Below are 24,708 nucleotides of genomic sequence, written 5' to 3' on the forward strand. Positions count from 1 at the left end.
TGCAACCTAAGAAATTGCAATATACAATGTACATAATATAGGTAGAGTACAGTACCCTACGCCTTATAATGCATTGACATTTCAGTGGAAACTACAGGTTGTTTCTAAAGTTAGGCGACAATTGCTTGTTCTCGAATTTCAACATTTCATTTTACGATAGTGTGATAGATTTACAATATGCCTACATAGTGAGATCATAGCCACTATATTACAAATAGATAGCAAAATATATTTTATTTGCAATATACTATAAAGAAAATACATAAATAATATATTAAATTGTATATGCATAATTTACAATTGCTTAATTGCTGAAAGCATTAATAACACATTATTCTGTGTTTAAAGAAATGCCATATTTTATTAGATTAAATATAGTGTTTAATATTTATTATGAACGTGGTCCACATATACGACATAGTTTAGAGTGTTCTACTTATATGTGAAAACTTTTGAAGATATTCAATTCGTTGTTAAATGACTGAATGAATTTGAATAAATTTTGGTATGAGTCTATTTTTCACCAAACGATATAGAGTGATTTTGTCTATTGTTGCCCTTTTCGTTGTCATTTCTAAGACAGTTGGCCATTCTAATTCTGTTAACTATTAATTAATTTATTTATATTTTTTATTGGGTTGTTTGTCCTATTGTCAGGTTCATGTAGCACCTGCACTGCGACCTACATAGGTCTATTGTGGTTGCCCTTTTCCAGAGTTCGCTAGACCTTGGGAAAGAGTGTAAACTTTCCAAAGGAGATATTTAGTTTAAGCATAAGTGGGCTACAATCACAAAGGATGTGTTGTGGCGTTCCTTAAATCTGCAGATTTTGAAACAAACTGAAGAGGAAACGCCACGCCAGAGATTTTTATTTATATAACTTTAATGCATTAGTTATATAAATAATAACTGGCGGATAAACACCATGTGACAATAATAATGCCATGTTGTTTTAATATTCATATAAAATTGTAGAAATTATGGAGTAATCCATACTGACATTAAAACTAGAAAGGCATTTGGATTGCGCATACTTATGCGTATTGCGTGTGTTAAGAGTTGGAGCCGAAACTAAGCTGTATTATGGCTCATATACCAGCTTTCGATGTGTAAACTTAGTATAACTTCCGTCATAGTTGACCTATTACAGACATATTGTTTTTAACTCATTAAAAATTGACCTCTATACGAGTCGGATAGTAGATAAGAGCCTCATTGTAGAGCTTGACAAGTCATTTCCCATTCTTTGAAAAAGCTTTACTTGAATTCTTATTATATTATTTTTAAGAGAAAATTAACTATATTAATATGCAGATACAATTATCTTGACAAAGCAATTGAGTGGTTATATAATACCTAAGTAAATTTTCTGCCCACATAATTAGATTATTCTTCTAATATGTGTACGTCATCGTAGTTATTAAACAATTATAAAATAATGGAAAAATGGAAAATAATGACTCTTTAGTTTGGCGTATATAAGTAGTCATTTACAAGGATATTTAATAACACTATTATACATATTTTATAATTCTTATACAGTTGCCATGCAGTAAGTCCTCGTAAAGATTAACGGTTAATCTTTGGTTCACTTTATCGGTTTATTTTAAAATATAACATCGAATTATTTAGATAGAATACTACTAAACTAATATAAATTGTTATTCAGGCTTCAGTAGCATCCTTACATACGAAAAAGCTTATCATTACGGTCGGCGGAGAATCCACGCACGGACGTTTTGGCTACGCGTTGATGTCTTTTTTATTGTGACACTTTGTATTTTCTAGGACCCTCCTAGAAAATACAACTTCAATATTGAGATTTTACGATATATAAGTGAAATTAGACTTACCGCTGAACTAAGATGTGGGCTCCAAAGGAAAATCAGGAACGCGGCGGGCACGACATGGAGCGCGGTGCGGCGCACACGCGCCGGGCCCATCATGGCTGCGCAATACTACTGGATGTGCGCCCTCGTCGCGGGCCCAACTTTGCAGGCGTTGCGCCCGCGCATTCGCGGAGCGGGGTGCGCTGTCCGCCACCCGATCACTCCTCTTTCCTTTAGTATCCCGGCATAAACGGCGCGCGCGCACGGGATTCAGGCGCAGCGCGCTCCGGGCCATGGCGGTCCCCGTAATATGGTAAGACAATATGTAGAGTTTTTGTGTATATAATTTTATAAATTTCTTCGATTATTTTTATGTTTGTATATTACGTATGTATCATGTTCGAAGTATAGTAATAATTACTTATACTACATATTTTATTTCATAATTAATAAACTTTTAATAAAATCTTGATTTGGTAGGTTAGTGGTTGCAGTAGCGCCGCTTCTGGGAGTAAATTCAGTGAGTATATAATAATCATAATAATGTATTTGTTAAAATAACTTAATTGAAATTAAAAATATTTTGCAAAGTGATTAAAATCCGCGTTACAAAATAAACCAACGGGATCGTGCAGTGGTCCAGCGGGCGACTTTGTCGAGCGGGCACGGGCACGGCGGGCGCGGCGTTGTGGCGACCGACGCGACCACTCTCTTGTCTACCTAAATTCGTCTTTTTTTTTGCAATATCTTCAACTATAGATTTAATCTAAAATCGATTATTGAGATATTACATTTAATATAAATGTTATGTTTGTTTAAATATTAATTTATGTGATAATAATTATAGTGAGAGACATGTTCGCAAGGATGTAATTATTGACGGCAAGTCAAAGTAATTATCAACTTTCATTTGCTTAGTTTAATGTAATATAAGACCAAGATTCTTATATAGACAATGATATTATAACATAATAGTAGACCGACAAAGTTTATCGCCGCTCGGATGTGGAGCGTCGGCATTGCGCAAACATTTATAATATACTGTACAATACCAGCAACTTATTTAGGTGAAGAGTAAAATTAATTAATATCTACCTATGTAATATAATTTAAAACCAAACTGCGTACATTAATAATATAAATATTTCTATTAACATGTAGTCAATTAAAATTATTGAAGTGCTTTTCAAGTTAATAGAAATAGAAATAGAAATAATCTTTATTCAAATAAAATCATTACAAGCACTTTTGAATAGTCATATTTTGATTCTACCACTCATTCGGAATGCAGATTCATCACAAGAAGAATGGGCAAGAAACTTGTGTGTTGCTCTTTTTAATAGATGTTTTTTTATATAAATAATTACAGTATAACAAGTAAGAGGCATGCGATAATCAACATAGAAATCGCTGCTAATATACAGCTAAATAGTTATTTTTAAAATATTTGATTTGATCATACTCGTAATTTAATTTTCGTGTAAATATTTTTTTCAAGTTAAATTTATTAAAATACGAGAATAACTTTTAAATCTGTTGAATATCCCACAATCAAACGATCGTTTAAGAGAGTTATTAAATTTATTTTTTGAAAGATAATAAAAGAGCTGTCCTTTTATACAAATACTATTGCTGGGTTTCGCTAATGTTATATAGAGTTACCAACACAATGTATTTTATACATACATTCAAAATTATGTGCCGCTAAAATACAGAAACTACTAACTAAATTATGATATTACTACATACGTGAGTATAGTACGATTTGATCTTAATTTTTTAAACAAATATTTTCACTTTTCCGTCCATCCATATCCGAACCCGTATCGCCTAGACAGTTACAAACAACAAAAAATTAAACCTGCTTTTCTATTATACTATAAGTATAATAATGTATTTATTATTGAATATTATATTTAAAGCTACTATATATTTAAGATTTTATTTATGCATAATATATCTATTTTGTGTATTTGAAATATTTTAAACATATAACGGATATGTGTAGTTTTTGTTCCATATCGCACAGGTCAGATTAGTTGGTCCGATTAAAAGTATGACCTCAATATTATATGCCCACGTTGCTATTAATAACTTACAAGTATAGGCTTTTCTACATTAGGTTTCATTTATGTTTCACTTTAAAAAAATAACGATTTGAATTTTTTATGCAGAAATCCATAAAAAAATCTTTCCGAACTAGTTTGTAGGGAAAGTGATAAATTATATGAAGGGCTGAAAAGTCCTATATGAATAAAGGATTTTGAATTTGATATATAATGTACAATATACATAAGATACAATATTGATTCTATTTTTCCAGGTATACCGTCATATAATATATTTTTTTATTTACTTCTAATAGAGAAAAATACACTATTTAATGGTTTAAGCCGAATTACATTGCTTTACTTTCTATATTAATTGTATTTAATAAATTTGATAAATATTGATTGCTTTCAACAATCTATAAAGGCCAATTTATTTATTATATATTGTATTCATGCGCGTATGTTATATATATACACATATATTATTAAATATGTATATTTGTACTTCAAATACCTTTCTTCTACGATTTAAAAAATACAAATTACTCAAAATAGTCATTAGAATAAATTAATTCGCATACACAAAATAATATATTTTAAATGATCTGGTAATAATTTTATTATATCTCGTGGACTTGGAATCACATTGGACCTACAATCTATATTTTTAAAATTTTGTAGATCGAACTACGATATGTCGTATTATCTGCTAATAATATCTTGAGGACTTTAAAACCATTTCCACTTTCTTTCCAAGCGTATTGTGTATTCTACTCTATTTCATGCCATTCTATCTCATTTTACTCCGTTTTACTAAAGTAAAACAATTAAATACATACAAAGTATAGATTTTAACGATCGATAGAAAGCTCCACCATAAATGTCATCAATTTGAAGTAATCTGAAGTAGCAATTCCTACACAAAATTACAATATTTTAATTTTTAAGTAGTATTTTATTAGTTATTTTAATTTTTTAGTAGATATTTTTTGCTTAAAACCATCCTATTCTAACTAAAACTATCCTATTGCAGTGAAGAAAACATAAAAAAAATCATCAAGCTATTTTTGAGTGTTAAACTGACAACAATTCGTTTTTATATTCTTTGAATCATGTAGGTAATTGATATAAAAAAATAATTTACAGCAAGACGATTCCTATCTTGACTGGTCACGAAGATTTGACACGCCAGAACAGAATAATTTGTACCAAGAGGAGAGACGAGAAGATTACTACAACTCACATGAATATCAGCCTACCTGGCCATCACAACGGCCTGATAATGACATACGAACGTATGGATTGTCACAACGACCAGATGTGCGTCCCACATGGCAGCAAACCCAGCGACCACCGCAACTGTCGCAGACCTCTAATCAATATTACAATTTCGATATTTACGACCCAGTTACTAAACAACGAACGGCTGCTGATCGGAACTGCACTGCGCCAGGTTGCTGTGTTCCCAAGTGTTTCGCAGAGAAAGGCATGAAGGTAATATATAATATTATTTAATACATTTCACAGGTTATTTATATAGTACCTACATTTTACTTACTACTTGCTCTACCATATCAAACTCTCATGAACATGAACTACAGTAAAAGTGAAAATTAGCCGACGAAAGACCTTGTTAGCTAGAGCACTTTGTACAAAATATCCATCTAATGAATTTATAATCGATGTACATTAGTCGAAATTCTATATATTATAGAAATACACTGGATGTCCTGGTAATTATATTATTGTAATAATATTATAGTATACTAAGCAAAGTTTTCTTTTTTGTTTTACATGTTTGAGAATTAATACAAGTTCAAAACGTGTTCGTCATTACAAGGTATAAAATAAAGTCGCTTCCGTTGTCTGTCCCTATGTACGCTTAAATCTTTAAAACTACGCAACGGATTTTTAATAGATGGAGTGATTCTAGAGGAAGGTTATGATTTATTATGTAATAATTTTATATGTATAATACATGTACACCCGGGCGAGTAGCTAGATGAATAACATTATTCAAATATATTATAGGTTAGTGAATATGTCTTCAAGAGTTATGCCCTGGAGAGCACAGATTGTTATAAAATGGCAGAAAAATCGTTAATGTGATTGTAATAATATAAGGGGTACACAATTTTATCATTACTTTTAATAGGGTTCGTAAAGGACCAAAAGCAGTACCCAGTACTGACTATCTACAGTATCATCGTCAAAATGTCTGAGTGAGTGAATTTGGTAATTGATTTTATTTTACATAGGTTAGGAACCCAAAGAGAAAGTTTTCATTACCATTATGCAGCACATTGATACATAATCTGTAAATAATGTAGCAGTAATATCATTTATAATAATCAATAACTACAAACTGTGATGAGAAAACTGTCTAATAAAAAAATCTGTCTTATATGTATAATTGCGTAGAAAATAAAGTAGCTTACAACAATCTTAAATAGGCGTAATAATTCGCAGGGGCGACCAGGCTATCCAGGTGCCCCGGGCCCAAGAGGACTACCGGGACACGAAGGTGTAGAAGGTCCACAAGGTTTGAAAGGTCAAAAAGGACAAATGGGCCCACAAGGACCACGTGGACCCAAAGGCGACCGAGGAAAACCTGGAGAGAGAGGTTTTGTTGGATCTGCAGGGCCACCTGGTCTACAAGGTGACCAAGGAGCTCCTGGTATTCATGGCAGGGATGGCTGTAATGGTACAGATGTAAGTATGTGCACCATTATTTTTTGTATATTGACCTCAATTATTTTTTATGTATCTATGGTATGTTTTTCTTTCTAACATCGAATTCTAAATATAAATGTATATTTTTTTTATTTATTTCTTTACTGATACATTTTATAGCTACAACGGCTTAATATTTTCAGTAATTATGACTCAGTGGCTCACACCAAGGAAACTAATCACGTTTAGTTCGAACTAAACTCGATTAAGACGTTTAAACGTTTCAAAATCCACTATAAAATTATGTTTTACCTTGTTTATCGGTAAATGTTCTTGCTATATGAATGAAAACTAAAAAAAACTTATTCTAATTATATATATCACATGATTGAATTTAAAATATTTGTTAAATCATTTTAGTTAAATTACGCATTGCATCAAATATTATTATTTTGCGTGTAACACTGTGAACGAATGAAAATCTAAACTTCGTTTTGGTAAATGCTATCTAAATATATATTGCTGGTGAGCAAAGTCAATCTTAAAACTTGTTTACGCTGAACTCAGTTTCCTTGAACTAATTTATACTGCGATTGGTGAAATCCAACCTATATATAAAAGTAGTAGGTATTCGGGATAATAAAAAATACGGACCTTTTTTTATGCCAATATATGTATATAACCCAATTACGAAAACGCGAGGTGACAAGTAGGAGGACTATACTTTAATACTTCAATTTAATTTTGCAGGGTCCACCAGGTGCATTTGGCCCACCAGGATCGACTGGACCTCGTGGTTTTCCAGGACCGAAAGGTGAAAGAGGTGATAAAGGAGAGCCAGCAAATACTGGTTTTTATTCAAAGGGTCAGAAGGGAGAACCTGGAGAACCAGGAACAACTGGAAAAGAAGGTCCCATGGGTCCTGAAGGACCCAAGGGAGAACCGGGAACAAAAGGAAATATTGGTCCTAGGGCAAGTATTTCTTAATTTACCAATTTATTAAAACTATTTACAAATAACAGCAAAAAATATATATTAATATTGGAATAAAATAAAGTTATTGTAACAAATATATTAATTTTATTTATTATTTATCGAAACATATATCGCATCTGAAGAATTTCAGACCCGTAACACTGCTGAGCCATGTTTATAAGTTGTTTTCGAGAGTCATCACGAATCGTCTCGCGCGCAGGTTTGACGACTTCCAGCCTCCCGAACAAGCCGGGTTCCGAAAAGGCTTCAGTACCATAGACCACATTCATACGCTGCGGCAGGTAATTCAGAAGACCGAAGAATACAACCTGCCACTTTGCTTGGCGTTTGTGGACTATGAAAAAGCCTTTGATTCGATCGAGACGTGGGCTGTGCTACAGTCTCTCCAGCGGTGCCAAATTGACTATCGATATATCGAAGCGTTGAAATGTTTGTATGAAAACGCCACTATGTCAGTTCGCCTCCACGACCAGAATTCGAAGCCTATCCAACTGCAGCGAGGTGTCAGACAAGGCGATGTCATATCGCCAAAGCTGTTTACCGCTGCGTTGGAAGATGTCTTCAAGCTTCTGGACTGGAGCGGGCTGGGCATCAACATTAACGGCGAGTACATCAATCACCTTCGATTTGCCGACGATATCGTGGTCATGGCTGAGACCCTGGAAGACCTTAGCAAAATGCTCGAAGACCTCAGTAGAGTCTCACAAGGAGAGTAGGTCTTAAAATGAACATGGACAAGACGAAAATTATGTCAAACGTCCATGTCGTACCTGCTCCCGTAAAAATCGGAGATTCTACACTCGAAATTGTCGATCACTACGTATACTTAGGGCAAACTATCCAGCTAGGTAGATTCAATTTCTAGGCAGGTCAATCGTCGAATCCAACTCGGATGGGCAGCGTTCGGGAAGCTTCGATATATCTTTTCTTCCAAATTTCCGCAGTGTCTCAAGACGAAGGTTTACGACCAATGTGTGTTGCCAGTGATGACTTACGGAACAGAGACGTGGTCGCTAACTATGGGCCCCATCAACAAGCTCAGAGTCACTCAGAGGGCAATGGAGAGGGCTATGCTCGGAGTTTCTCTGCGTGATCGAATCAGAAATGAGGAGATCCGCAGAAGAACCAGAGTGACCGACATAGCCCGAAGAATTGCGACTTTGAAGTGGCAATGGGCAGGGCACATAGCTCGTAGGACAGATGGCCGTTGGGGCAGTAAAGTCCTCGAGTGGCGACCACGGACCGGAAGATGCAGCGTGGGAAGGCCTCCAGCAAGGTGGACCGACGATCTGGTCAAGATCGCGAGAAGGCATTGGATGCGAGCAGCGCAGGACCGATCGTCGTGGAGATCTTTGGGGGAGGCCTATGTCCAGCAGTGGACGTCTTCCGGGCTGCGATGATGATGATGATGATGATCGATACATATAAATAAAATTAGAGTGCCTGTTTGTAATATTGAAATAACCGTTTTTTAAATACGCTACTTACACCAAAAATCCACTTTTTAAAATTTTTGTCTGCCTGTCTGTCGTTCTGTTTGTTCCGGCTAATCTCTGAAATGGCTGAACCGATTTTAACGGGACTTTTTTTGACAGGTAGCTGATGTAATAGGGAGTAACTTAGGCTACTTTTATTTTAGAAAAACCCTTTTATTTTATAGAAAAATAAAGTAATGTTGTAAGTAATACCGTGCGCTCAGGCGCATGCGTCGCGCTAGGCCGTTTCGTCAGGGCCCTCTCGCTACTTCTCCCACCAACGAATCAATATCACAAAGCCTAACTGTCGCTCGGGCTCACATCGCGCGAGCGGGCTGTAGTTCATGGTTGTCTCGACGACGTTATTTAAAAATTGATATCCAGTTCTTATGTCATACTTTTGATTGATAGTGGTAGTAGTATATTTTATTATAACACCGATCCGTTCTTCTTATCTTAATTCAAAATATTTTGTTACATTTTTACTGCTTTCTTTTTTTACCTTCAAGTAATTAGGTATTATAAATTAGGTACATTTGTGTTCAATATTCAGATTTACATTGAAATTTATAAATTATTTATAGGTTATTATATTTAGTTAGTAACGTAGATCGTTGTTTATTCCTAAAATAAATATTTTTCAGTTGGATTTTTCGTTTTTTGAATGCACACTGTGCATACACACATACTTATAAGTAAAATCGGAGTGTCTATTTGTAATCCTTACTAATATTAAAAATGCGAAATTAACTCTGTCTGTCTGTCTCGCTTTCACGGAAAACTACTGAACAGATTAAATGAAATTTGGTACACAGATAGTTTAGACTCCTAGAAAGGACATGGCTACTTTTAATGCGAAAAAAGAGTAGCAAGGGCTTGAAAGGGGGAATGAAAGATTGTATGGAAGAATCGTCATTTTTGAAGCTAGACGATTGAAATTTATTTTTGGAGCTGTTAATTAACTAGATATAAATAAATATGACATTTAAAGTTTGTAAGAAAAATACCCTTAAGGGGGTAAAATAAAATAGGGAATATAAATATGAATATAAATACGATACATACACCAAAATAACATTTTTTAAATTGTTGTCTGTATGTCTGTTTGTTCCGGCTAATCTCTGAAATGGTTGGGCCGATTTAGACGGGATACTTTTGGCAGGTAGTTAATGTAATAAGTAGTAACTTAGGTTACTTTTATTTTAGAAACATTATTTTATTTTAGAAAAATAAAGTTAAGTTCCACGCGGACGAAGTCGCGGGTACAGATAGTCTATACATATAAATAAAATTGGAGTGTCTGTTTGTAATAAGGAAATAACCGTTTTCTACTACAGTAAATATGGTACATACACCAAAATAATATTTTTTACTATTTGTGTCTGTTTGTTCCGGCTAATCTCTGAAATGGCAGAACAGATTTTGACGGGAGTTTTTTTGATAGGTAACTGATACAATAAGGAGTAACTTAGGTTACTTTTAGAAAAATAAAGTTAAATTCCACGCTGACGAAGTCGCCGGTACAGCTAGTATGAAATAAATTTTAAGTTTTGATTTAGAAGATGCCTGTCAACCGGTAGAAAAGTGTAGAATGTAATTTTACAATTTAATTTTAATACCTACGTTTCATATTTTGTCTCTTTGATGTGAAGTAACATTTATCTTAAAAAGCAGAACGGAAACGCAAGAATAGAAGACGTAGTTGCGGGTAATTGGGATAATGTTTTATTTTTTTATATTTGTCTCGAATAAAAGTGTATGTAACGGATTATATTGCTTTTGTCTCAGGGTCCGCCTGGAGAGAAAGGAGACAAGGGAGCTAAAGGAATAAAAGGTAGAGCCATACAAGGCGACAAAGGTGAAAGAGGCGATAGGGGGCAAAGAGGTCCAGATTGTCCAAAAATAAATACGGACATATTTATAAACGATAATAAAACAGTCACTAGTATTCCTGGAGACAGAGGAGATAAGGGAGAAAAAGGAGACGTCGGCAAAACAGGGGAATATGGTGACACAGGAGAAAAGGGTGAGCAAGGACGCCCAGGTAAATCGGGTCAAAAAGGATCAAAAGGCATTATAGGAAATCCTGGGGACCGTGTAAGTTTTTTTATACTCATTTTTATATTATATAAGTAAGCTTTCATCGTTTCGCTACTTATAATATAATATAATATATTATAATGCACTGAAAGTATCATAACTTAGTTTGCTACCACTACTTATATCTAAAAGTTCGTTAAATCAAATCTGGATAATATTTAAAAATGAAAAAATAAACTTTTAGTGTTCATTTACCATTAAATTAATCCGAGAGGTAGGCTTGTTCCCTGCCACTATGGATTCATAATATACCTTCGAAATGTTAACATATCAAGTACGCAAGACTTGGCACAACAACATAAACATTTGATATTAAATAACTTTTTTATTTCTGTATTCTTATGCTTTATTGTAATGCATCGTGTACGAATAAAATAAGTAGTCGCTTCTTTTAGTGAGTCATAAAATAGTATGGTACTCATGCCAGTGCAAACGGTATATCCTGACGGGGCATCAGTGAACGATAGATAGGATGTACATATCGAGTCAGTCAGCGCATCTTGGCGCAATGTAATTACTAAAACACATTACTAACAATTAGTAGATAGATCCCTGTCCTTCATTCTTGGTTAAATCTCTGGAATACAGTGTATAATTATTTTCGATATCAGTGGTCTAATTGTAAGATATTATTATTATTATAGCTGTGTAAAGACTGCTACAATTCTTTATAGTATTATTTAAAATTATTGATTGAAGTTTAGGAAGATCATATAATACTTTATGAAACTGAATCCACCAGCCGACGCTGATTGATTAAGTTCACAGGGTCAATTTGTTATTTGTATGTATACTAGCAGCCGTACTGTTAAAAAAGATAACTAGACACTATAGTTTGTTTTTTAATCCCGGAGATTAAAATGACAGGTATAAATGTCAAATTTTTAAATAATGATACCACCTATAGCGGAGTAGGTACTGGTGTATATTTAATAATATATATAATATAATATAATATATTATAATGCACTGAAAGTATCATGACTTAGTTTGCTTACTTATATCTAAAAGTTCGTTAAATCAAATCTGGATAATATTTAAAAATGAAAAAATAAACGTTTAGTGTTCATTTACCATTAAATTAATCCGAGAGGTAGGCTTGTTCCGTGCCACTATGGATTCATAATATACCTTCGAAATGTTAACATATCAAGTACGCAAGACTTGGCACAACAACATAAACATTTGATATTAAATAACTTTTTTATTTCTGTATTCTTATGCTTTATTGTAATGCATCGTGTACGAATAAAATAAGTAGTCGCTTCTTTTAGTGAGTCATAAAATAGTATGGTATCATGCCAGTGCAAACGGTATATCCTGACGGGGCATCAGTGAACGATAGATAGGATGTACATATCGAGTCAGTCAGCGCATCTTGGCGCAATGTAATTACTAAAACACATTACTAACAATTAGTAGATACTATATTATTTTAAAAGAGTTTTTATTTAAAGTAGATCCCTGTCCTTCATTCTTGGTTAAATCTCTGGAATACAGTGTATAATTATTTTCGATATCAGTGGTCTAATTGTAAGATATTATTATTATTATAGCTGTGTAAAGACTGCTACAATTCTTTATAGTATTATTTAAAATTATTGATTGAAGTTTAGGAAGATCATATAATACTTTATGAAACTGAATCCACCAGCCGACGCTGATTGATTAAGTTCACAGGGTCATTTTGTTATTTGTATGTATACTAGCAGCCGTACTGTTAAAAAAGATAACTAGACACTATAGTTTGTTTTTTAATCCCGGAGATTAAAATGACAGGTATAAATGTCAAATTTTTAAATAATGATACCACCTATAGCAGAGTAGGTACTGGTGTATATTTAATATGGTTGTTGTAACAAAATGGTTTATTTGATTTTTTAATAATACCAATATTTTATTAATTTTGTATTAAATAAATACACATTATTTCTGATTAACCTATAATTAATATTAATTTCCGATAATGCCACAACTCTATTTATAAAATTCAAAAACCTGGCAACATAGGAAACGTCAAATTCCGGGATTAAAAAACTTTTAATTATAAGACTATACTTTGTAATGCTACGTAATATTATAGGGTCGGGATGGAGTGCCTGGTTTTCCGGGTCCAATGGGTCTTAAAGGAGATAGAGGTATAACTGGTCTAGCTGGATTACCTGGAAGACCAGGAAATGATGGAGAGCCCGGAAAAGATGGACCTCCAGGTCCGAGAGGAATTCAAGGAGTACCTGGTTCACCAGGAGGTGGAACAGGAACTCAAGGACCGCCTGGTCCAACTGGACCAAGAGGTTATCCAGGACCACCAGGGCCCAAAGGCAATGATGGAAGGCCAGGTGACAGGGGACCTCAAGGGCCAATGGGACAGCAAGGTGGACCAGGTATCCCTGGAAATCCAGGTACAGAAGGAATACCAGGTCGCAAAGGGGAAAAAGGAGAACCTGGCAATAATGGACAAGAAGGAGTAATGGGACCGAGAGGCCATGATGGACCTCCTGGTTCACAGGGCCCAACAGGTCCCAAAGGTGTAGACGGGCTCACTATACCTGTAAGTAATTATTTGTCGAAAAAGAAAATAAAAATATATGATCCCATGTCAATATGTAATACTTTTTTATTTTTACATCTACATATTTTATTTATCAGCAGAATAAAATAAACGTACGTAAATTTAGAATTTCTGTCTACATAGGTGTTCATACATTGGCTTTCAGCGGCTGTTAGCTCTCCCTGCGTCTGTTTTTTTTTGTGCAATTCCTAAAGCCGTCTGCTTTTCCGTAAAATACGTTAGAGAAAAATTTAGGTTAGGCATTATGCACTAAAATATTATTAATTTGTAATCAGAAATTAAAAATGCATATCATAAGTAACATTTACTTTAACAACAAGTATGCAAAGCCTATGCGGAATTGTATTTACGAATTACTGTTAAAACTACGAAAAAGCGGTTTTATGTTATCTATTGCTGCCTGCAACTTCCTGTGCATGTATATTTATAGATGTTTACATCTATTGATAATAATCAAATGACAATAATAAACACTAGACGCTATTTTATTCATAATAAATTAGTAGATAGTAGAAATGTAAATATTATTTTTATTTTACTTGTTATCATTATTATTGTTTTATTTTTGGAATCGATACATAGGTACGTTTTTGAATTTCACTTAAGAACTTAATATTTTACAGGGTGAAAAGGGTGATAGTGGAGTACCCGGTACACCAGGACAAAAAGGGCAGAAAGGAGACCGTGGCTACCCAGGCATAAGAGGTGAACCCGGAGACTCCAAACTGGGAAGACCAGGCAAGACAGGTCCTAAAGGAAATAAAGGCGATAGAGGTGATAAAGGTCAGCCCGGCCGTGATGGTATATCTGGTAGAGACGGAATTAAAGGAGATAAAGGTGGAAGTTGCAACGAATGTTGGCCAGGAAATCAGGGACCAAAAGGCGACCGTGGAGTTGATGGTTTGAAGGGTTCCTCAGGAGAACGTGGCCCGCCTGGACCGCGTGGTGTCCCTGGCGACAGAGGAGCGGATGGTGTTGATGGCATGCCAGGACCTCCGGGCCCTGCGGTATGTTGAAATAAGTATAACTATTATTAGATATAACAAATATCGCTCTTTTTTTTAAATGTACTTATAAAAATACCTACACAGGTATTGTCCATAAATAAAATTACACACTATTTATAATTTATATGTATAAGCAAAACCAATAAAATGACTGCCCAGTTGAACCGAGCACATTGAAATGCCAGGTTTTATACACTGAAATCATTAGGAATCTAACTAAACATAACTCATATTTTGCGATGCCAATATTTGTTATCAGATACCCATTGCGCCTAATCTTTATAGCTCAGAAAAGAAAATACCTTGTTATTTACTGTATACGAATTTTGAATATTAGCTTTCCATATTCTGTCAAAAATAAAAAATATAAGTGAAAGAATTACTTCAAAACGTCAATTAGTTTCTGATTTATAGAAGTAAACGTGCGATGCGGACTCGTGTGACGGTGTGACATCATAGTACAACGCTCAGTCCGCTTGCGCTCTCAGCACGGAGTCGTTTTATGTTTCATTAGAAATTATAAATACCTTCAAAAATAACCAAACCAAATACTAGGAAATAATGTGTTGCACAACATGACGAGGAAATGTACAAATACAACCACAAAAGTAATAGTTATTTTTATTATAACCACAAATAAAACCAACAAATTTGATAACAGTCGTTGAGTACTCTCTTCGACGATGTAGCCACATTAAAAATGTTATAGTACGTTTACAGCCTCTGTTGGCGGCACAATCTTCGCAAGTTACGTTTAAAACTTCTTGGTCCTTTTCATTACATTCTAAGCTGTAACGATAACGTACGCGGTGTTCGCGCGTGATTCATCATTTGACCGTACAAACATCATTTGCTCTTTTGCTATCGGTTACATACATACTTGTATGTAACCGATAATAAAATAAATATATAAATAATTTTGTAAATAGCAAGAAAAGTTAACTTACCTTTGCATTTTTATTCCTCGCATTTCGGCGGCAACGAAATCACTATTTGTTGATAAATAATGGACAACCATTAGTGCTAGATGCACTAATGGTTTTAGGCAGATCATCCGATTGCCCTTTTTCGATTCCTTCATCCATTTCATTAATAGAATATAACGTAATACACGTATGAAAACAAAACAAAATAATGCACAAACTCCTTAGCCACTGGCCTACCGCCGGCGACTCGCTACTAAGCGGAGCGGAGCATTGTAAAATGACGTCACATGTCACGTGACTGTTAGTGGGACTCGAAATTTATCGTAAGTTTAAATGCCTATAAAATCAAGACTAATAGGTATTTTTGACTAAAACAAAAACTTATATATTTGTATACATACAAGCTATACTATACCAAACTTTCAACCGATTTGGCATACCTATTAACATTCTTCACATACACCACACATAATTTTTTTTAATTGTTTTAAATACTTTTTGGTTTGTTCATTACAAACTTAAAATCAAATCTTCCCTCTTTATAACATTAGTTTAATAAAATGTTAAAACTGGCATGTATATTGGCGGTCAATTGATATATACTTAGAAAACAGGTACGTAAGTGTCATTACACCTACCTGAAATTCAGTTTTAATATGTACATGAAGCCAGACTCTTACGGAATAATTTAATATAGTCTTTACATAGTCTAGAAAGATACTTGTTTTTAATAAGTACAGTGTTCAAGAATATGATATTAGGTTTGGATTGCCTTTTAAACTCGTCAAATGGAGTTCTAAAGACCAGCTACTGACAGCTGTGATTGTAATTATATATATCTTTGATTTTCACTTATTACCGATTGATCGATTAGTAAGTAAACTCATGCGAAGTTGGGGCGGGCAGCTAACATTAAAATGTTATAATTGATTTTATTTACAATACTTTCTGCAGTTATTGTAGTTTATATTGAAATGTGCAATTTACATGTTAAAATAAAATATATACTTTTTAAATTAGTTTTTGTTATTATTAGGGCGAACGTGGTGATGAGGGCCCCATTGGACCACCTGGATCTCCTGGAAAAGATGCTATAGTTGATTTGAAATTAGTAAAAGGCGACAAAGGGGAAAAGGGTAATCAGGGACCTAAAGGTTTTCCAGGATATAAAGGCGACCAAGGGAGCAAAGGTATTAAAGGAGAACGTGGTGAAATTGGTTTACCGGGTCAAAAAGGTGAAATTGGTAGAATGGGAACACCAGGAGCGGATGGAATTCCTGGAGCTAATGGAGAGCCAGGAAGAGACGGTAATGATGGTCGTAGTATTAAGGGAGAAAAAGGTGCACCTGGAGACTATGGCCTGAAAGGAGACAAAGGATTTCCTGGGCGAATGGGTATAAAAGGCGAACCGGGACAATGTCCAGCAGATTTAAAATTGATGACAAAAGGAAATAGAGGTCCGCCAGGACCCAAAGGACCACAGGGCCCGGAAGGTAAATTATAAACAGCTACTTATATACATTAATAATAATATTAAAGTCTATACGATGCTTACGTCGTATAGACTTTTTATTCATCGTTATCATTTGTTTATCATCAAATAGATGGTGATTTGCAATTATACACTCGTATATAGTCCCTTACTATAAAAATAATCTTTATTACTTAGGTACGATACCTACACAGTTACTCAGAATAATTAATTATTAAATAATTGTTCAACGTAAAATTGACTTAAGTCATATGTATAGTTTACTAGCTGTACATGCGACTGATTTTTCTTCAATAATTTCAACCTTGTTGCTACAAATTGAAAATTTTGCTCGGTTTGATTTCTAAAATATTTATAATAATGCCTCTATCAATTACCTTAAATTTAAAGTCAACCTTAGTTTAAAAGAATTTGCTCGTTTCTCCAATTTAATGTATTTAATTACATATAAGATACATACTACATAAATAAATTCAATATAACATCAGTTTAAAAAACAATAATAATAACTCAATATTAACATTCGCTGCGGATGCTCACATAAAAAGCTTATGTAACGTTAATTGGTGTTAATATTGTAAGTAAGTAGGTACTTACTAAATTATTGCGTTTTGAATTATGAGAAGTACCTATTACGAATAATTGATAAGATCCATTACCCGCTACACATATGTATATATAATATTAAACATGAGTGTATATTTTTTATTTTATAAATGTAAGAATATTATGCGATGCAAATTTTTGTGATACAAAAAAAATATATAATATTTTGCTTAATTTTAACTTACTGCGTTGAAAAAAATTAAAATTATGAATCATTAAAAAAAAGTATTTTTGCCAAGTCAACATGTATGTCCATTTCAGGTGTTCCCATTCCGGAAAACTTCCATTTGCTTTATATCGGTATCAATTATAAAAATATTTGGTAGGTAAAGTTTATTAAAGGAATTTATTTACAGGTGTATCTGGGGATAAAGGCGATAACGGAGAACTTGGTCGTCCTGGCGAAAAAGGTGCACCCGGTGCAACTGGTAGAGATGGTCCTGTCGGCCCACGAGGTCTTCCTGGTCCAAGAGGCGAAAAAGGTGACGGAGGGCCGATAGGTTTTCCAGGTACACCTGGTACGAATGGTCCCAGAGGATTTCCAGGATTAATAGGTATAAACGGTGACAAAGGCGAAACAGGGCCATCAGTGGTTGGTCCTATAGGACAGCCTGGTAGACCTGGACCAAAAGGCGATAAAGGATTAAGAGGAAATCCTGGTCAACCTGGTAAAGATGGACAGCCAGGGTCACAAGGTTGGCCAGGTGAAAAAGGAAATGCTGGATCATACGGACCTTCTGGACCTCCCGGTTGGCAAGGACAGAAAGGTGAACCTGGTCCTATAGGAAACATTGGACCAAAGGGAATTGATGGTATTCCCGGGAAACCAGGAAGCAAAGGAATTAGAGGCTTGCCAGGAATACCAGGAAAGCCTGGTGTAATTGGTTGGCCAGGTGCCAAGGGAGACCGTGGATTAACAGGTCAAGAGGGTGAAAAAGGTTTTCCAGGTGCACGAGGTAGACCTGGTCCTCGTGGAACCCCAGGTGTAAATGGAGCTCCAGGTTTAAAGGGAGATAAAGGCCCGTTAGGTTATAAAGGCGATAAAGGATTTCCAGGAACACCAGGTCAACAAGGATTACCAGGAGCTCCTGGCTTACCAGGTGACAAAGGCTCCGATGGTGCTACAGGAGTTCCCGGACTTCCTGGACTCGCTGGTCTTAAAGGAGACAGAGGTCTACCGGGATATCCAGGACCCAAAGGAGAACCAGGCTTAGCATCAGATAGAGGTGAAAAAGGAGAACCCGGTTTTCCTGGACGTCAAGGTATGCCAGGCATTCCTGGTCAAAATGGAGTAAAGGGAGACAAAGGAGAAACTGGTCTAACTATAACAGGACCTCCTGGTTATACTGGAGAAAAAGGTGAAATTGGAAGTCCTGGACTGTATGGAGCTCCTGGAGAAAGTGGTGAAAAAGGTGAGGTTGGGTTGAATGGATACAAAGGAGCAAAGGGAGATAGAGGTCTGCCAGGTGAACGCGGACCTCCAGGTCCACCTGGCATGGACGGTGAACCAGGTGCTCAAGGTGAACGGGGCTTTAATGGTATAGAAGGAGCCAAAGGTGATAAAGGAGATCGAGGTCAACCAGGAAGAGATGGTTTAGATGGACTCAAAGGAGACCGTGGATCAATCGGTGTAATAGGTCCAAAGGGGTCACCCGGCTATCTTGGTCCAAAAGGAGATCGGGGTCCTCCAGGGCTTAAGATCGACATAAAAGGAGATAAAGGCGATATTGGACCTCCCGGTCCACGTGGGGATAAAGGTCCAAAAGGAGAAAGAGGCCTCGACGGAGCCCAAGGTTTAAGAGGTGATAAAGGTGATCAAGGTTATACAGGACAAAAAGGAGAGAAGGGCTTTATTGGTTACAGCGGATTAAAGGGTACGTACAAAAAATATTTAATGTCGTAGTCAATAACATATATTATTCTTACCATAACATTTGGTCAGTTAAAGCAGTAATATTTTTATACCCTTAAGCGTTTAACGTTTCGACTTAACGAATGACGAAAACATAGTTCATGAAACTTTTATCATATGACAAGTAACCCTTTTCGGTGTAAATTTGTATTTAGGCGCATAATTAATTTCTCAACACATACTTTTGACAAGTACGGACAGTTTAGATGAAAAAATAAAACTATTGTTTTTACAATTTTTTTAGCCAATTCTCGTATGACCTCACCTTTTATGCTTTCTTGTCTTTTTTAATATTACAAAATCAAAAATAACGAACAGGTTCAGGTCTAATGAGACTGAAAGACATTATATATAAATACAGGGTAGGTCGTAGAGGGTATGTTAAATCACAAATAAAAGTCTGATAATATGATTTTGAACTTATTTACTATGTTAATCACATAAATTTAGAAATAATTTATATAATTGTTTAGAACCATACTCCATAAATGTCCAACTTCATACAAATTATTGATTTATTTATTTTTTAATATTCATGTTTGTATTATTATAATGAAATCGGATTTGTTCAATGGTAAATAATACATCCAGAATATATTAAAGCAACATGTAGTACGTTAATTCAATTTTTACGTTATTTCAAATTAAGGTACAATTACAATACAACTATTTTTATCTACTCTTGTTCATAAAAGTGAAACGTGCCTTATAAACTGTATTTCCTTCTTATATTTTAGGGGATCTCGGTCCAAGGGGCCCCCAAGGTAAACCTGGAAAAGATTGTCCATGTGAAAAGGGAATACCAGGTTTACAAGGAAAAAATGGTCGGCCTGGTATACAAGGAGCGCGTGGTGAGAAAGGCGAACAAGGTTTAACAGGCCTTCCAGGACAAATAGGAGAACCGGGTTTACCAGGTTTACCAGGTCGCGATGGGGAAAGAGGCGAAAAAGGAAATGAAGGTGTAGCCGGGCCACCAGGAAATGAAGGTCGACCTGGCAATGATGGGTTACCAGGGGAATCTGGTCATAAAGGTGACAAAGGAGATAGAGGTGCACCTGGATTTGGACTACCTGGCGAAAAAGGTGATAAAGGCCAAATAGGTTGGATTGGTGAAAAGGGAGAGAGAGGCAGTAAAGGTGAGCGTGGTCAACCTGGAAGTCCTGGAGAACAGGGGCCTGAAGGTATTCAAGGAGAGAAAGGTGATCGAGGTATAGTTGGAAAACCGGGTTATCCTGGTGCACCAGGTGAAAAGGGTGACAAAGGCGAAAGATCTCCAATAGTTTATGGGACAAAAGGACAAAAAGGAAATCCAGGCCCTCCAGGGCCTGAAGGCCCGCCCGGACCCATATGTATGGACGGACGTCCAGGTTTAGATGGTTATCCTGGTGAAAAAGGTGAACAAGGCATGTCTGGACCAAAGGGCCCTCCAGGTCCGCCCGGACCACAAGGTCGGCAGGGATTACAAGGTGAAAGGGGTGAGATTGGACAAACCGGTTTGCAAGGATTGCCTGGACTTCCAGGAGCCCCTTGCACTAAAACGGATTATTTGACAGGAACACTTTTGGTACGACACAGTCAATCTGTCCAAATACCCACTTGTGAGGCAGGTCAGGTAAAATTATGGGAAGGATACTCGTTGCTTTATATCGATGGCAATGAACAAGCTCATAATCAAGATTTAGGAACTGCTGGGTCATGTATCCAAAAGTTCAGTACAATGCCTTTCCTGTTTTGTGATCTAAATACAGTATGTCATTATTCCAGTCGAAATGATCGAAGCTACTGGTTATCTACTAGCGAAGCATTACCGATGATGCCGGTTGAAGGCAATGACATTATAAGACACATTTCAAGATGCGTAGTTTGTGAGGTTCCAGCTAATGTGATAGCTGTACACAGTCAAACACAGGACGTTCCTGAATGCCCTGCTGGTTGGAGCGATGTATGGATAGGCTACAGTTTTGCTATGGTGAATATTAAAATATATGTACCTAATATTAACTACTATTAACCACATCGGTTTCGCAAGTGATTGCAATTTTCCTAAATTATAAATTAAAAGACGGCAAATGAGCGAGAGCTTTCTGTACATAAAATAATTTTTATAATAACAAACATTACAGAATATCCGGTTCTGGTGATCCGATTTCAAAATTAGTTTCACTGTTAGAAGTGGAGCAGCAATGAAAAATTTGGCAAAAAATATTCATTTTGAGTGCTTTTGCTGCGTGCGTAAACAGTCATAGTTACGCAAAAATGTATGACGAAATTGTTCTTCATTAAAAATTCCAAAAAAAGTCCGCAACAAATAAAATAAAATAACCTTTTTATGATAATCAAATTTCTTCTAAAATAATGAATTTTTTGCAAAAGTGTTTTTTTAAACGTGATATCAATCCTTATCTAAATGAATACGTTACATAAGTGTTTAATTTTGAATAAAATTGCCCTTTACGTAATTTGATTTCAACGAACACTTTAAGATATACATATCTTAGTATTAATAAAAGAAAACCTCACTAACTGACTGACATGTCAACTCAGTTTAAATACTTCTTATAAAAGCTCAAGCTCAAGCTCAAGCTTAAATCAAAATGGAATATTGGATCCGTGTGAAGCCGAGGCCAGTTACTAGTCTCATAATAAATAGAAATGTCCTGTGACTATATATAGCTGTAGCTGTGACTATTCACAGCTCACCTATTTTACCCGACAAGTAGTTTACATAATGAGCTGTATTTCTGTTGAAGCTGAGATAAGGTAGTGAAATTACAGGACGTGAAGTCAACGCACGAAAGTCCTCACATAATAAGGAGATATCCCGAATGCGGATTGTGTCCATATAGAGGCGACGTTTACAATTATATGGGCCGTCAGTTTATATACAATTCCAGTATTATTTAAAATAAGTACCTAAGTAGTATTTAATATATGTATAAGAGTATTTAAAATAAACATAAGCGTTAATAGGTATCTATAGAAGAGAAACATCTGTTACCTATAAATATTAAACCATAAATACAAATTTCAGCATACCGGAGCTGGTGGCCAGGGGGGAGGACAAGCTCTTGCAAGCCCAGGTTCTTGCTTGCAAGATTTCCGAACATCGCCTTTCATAGAGTGTAATGGAGAAGGTGGTACATGTTACCATTTTGCGAATAAGTTAAGCTTTTGGTTAACGACTATAGAAGACAGAGACCAATTCACAAGTCCTCAGCGATCAACATTGAAGTCAGGAGAAGTCACGACGCGTGTGTCTCGATGTGCTGTCTGCATTAAAAATACATAGTGAATCTTATCTTATGCGCTTCATTTTTTTATACATATTTATAGGTGTGATGTTTATACAAGACTCTTCAAAGACATAGCTACCTATTGTGGATTTTACATGACCAATAGTGATGTTGCTACCAAATATTAAGTTACAGTGATACCTAGTTGTCAATGTGAAAATTAAAATAATTAATTTAATTTTTTCTTAATTAGTATACTTTGATTCAACTAATGCCAACTTCGTTCAGTAGGTAAGACATCTTAGAATTAGCTGTTCCAGTTCTTCTAACATTCTAAACTATTAAAGATCTGTAAGTTTAAATAGTCTCTGATCATATTACATACAATACACCAAAGCCATAAATTTAAGTTTTATATTTTAAGTAGGTATCTATAGTTATTTATATATTATTTTTATTTTAGTAGTATATGCAGTAAATGTGATTGTCTTGTTGGTCAGATTTCGTATAAGTAGTAATACTTACATCATGTTATTGTAAATCTTTTATTCTCCTAGTCAGTGTTATTTCGGATTACGTAATCCATTAAACAAGATTGTAATAAGACATTTTTATAATCATCTGATACTGTTCCAAATTATCTACTGTATTAAATTATATAACTGGGTTCAAGTAATATATTTCTCAAAATATTGTAAACTGTTCACAACAATAGGGTAGTGAAAGATAGGTGATGAAACACTGCCATTGTAGATAGATTAATATTGCAAATAAATAAATTAGAATAAATTTTTAATAAATAACTTGCGTGTAATTATTTTGGTGTACGACTGAGAGGGAACACAAATAATATGTATGCTGTTAACTATAGCTGGCCTTCAAAGCCAACAGAGTATAGTGCATCAATGGAATGTCAAGGCGGAAGCATAGAGCACTCCGAACCAGCGGAACAACTTGTAGAGAGTCTGTCACAAAAACGTTGATTACCAATGTTTCTGGCTGCTCGGTTCTGAATGTGATCAAATGGAAGTAATTGGTATTGTGGTGCTTACGCCCAGAGATGAGAACAGCATTGCATATGCGGCTCGATCTGTGCCTTGTATAATTGCAAGCGATGGGCCGCAGTAAAATACTGTCTCACTCTACTGAGCACGCCACGGCCTAACTTTTAGAGGCTATTTTAACCTTGGCCTTCAAATGACCGCAAAATTGAACGTCACTGGATATATCGACATCAAGGATCTCGAGATTTGACTTCATATCAAAGAGACCGTTTTGAAACTGAGAAGTCACTATAAATTGAGGTTTTATACATTTTTAGGAAGATTAACTTTTTTTTTACATGTTAATGATCATATTGAATTGTCCTATGCCAATTAATAATCTACACCAATATTACCACAGGTAAGAGCATATTACATACAGATACAGAGAAATAATAATAATAATAATCTTTATTTGTCTCAAACAAAAACTTTTCACGTAATACAACTGTTGCCCATACAATAATATAATTTAAAACTAATGAATGAGACAAAACGGTTTATAACTCAGTGAGGGCAGTGAGTCCACCCTCTTTGCTATTCTGTTATAGCCTTTATCAGTAAAATAATACAATATGAGATCGACGACGACGATAGCATATTAAGTTAAATTCTAAACTACAACTAACAAAGTAAACATAAATATTGACAATGACAAGATTACAAACTAATGAGATTGGACAATAACAAACTTAAATATGTATAATCTAAACATTATTCAGGATTAGTTACAACATTAAATAAAAACTAAGAATTATTCAGGATTATTTTATCATATATACCTACCATCAGA

The 24,708-nt window shown here is 35.1% G+C and overlaps 1 protein-coding gene across 1 annotated transcript; it reads left to right on the forward strand.

Annotated features, from left to right (window-relative positions):
• Positions 1–1,857: 1,857 nt before the first annotated feature.
• On the forward strand, positions 1,858–23,675 carry LOC131853633 (collagen alpha-1(IV) chain-like). The gene is given in 13 exon segments (XM_059204601.1): positions 1,858–2,022; positions 2,025–2,142; positions 2,310–2,349; positions 5,027–5,374; positions 6,350–6,592; positions 7,304–7,525; positions 10,813–11,121; positions 13,208–13,675; positions 14,320–14,703; positions 16,666–17,122; positions 18,084–19,601; positions 20,377–21,608; positions 22,671–23,675. Coding segments are annotated over 13 exon segments (5,754 nt in total). The 5' UTR covers positions 1,858–1,865; the 3' UTR covers positions 22,929–23,675.
• Positions 23,676–24,708: the final 1,033 nt, after the last annotated feature.

This window comes from Achroia grisella, unplaced genomic scaffold, assembly GCF_030625045.1.
Source record: "Achroia grisella isolate CSIRO2021 unplaced genomic scaffold, CSIRO_AGI_Agris_v1 utg903, whole genome shotgun sequence".
In the NCBI taxonomy this organism is placed as follows: Eukaryota; Metazoa; Arthropoda; class Insecta; order Lepidoptera; family Pyralidae; genus Achroia; species Achroia grisella.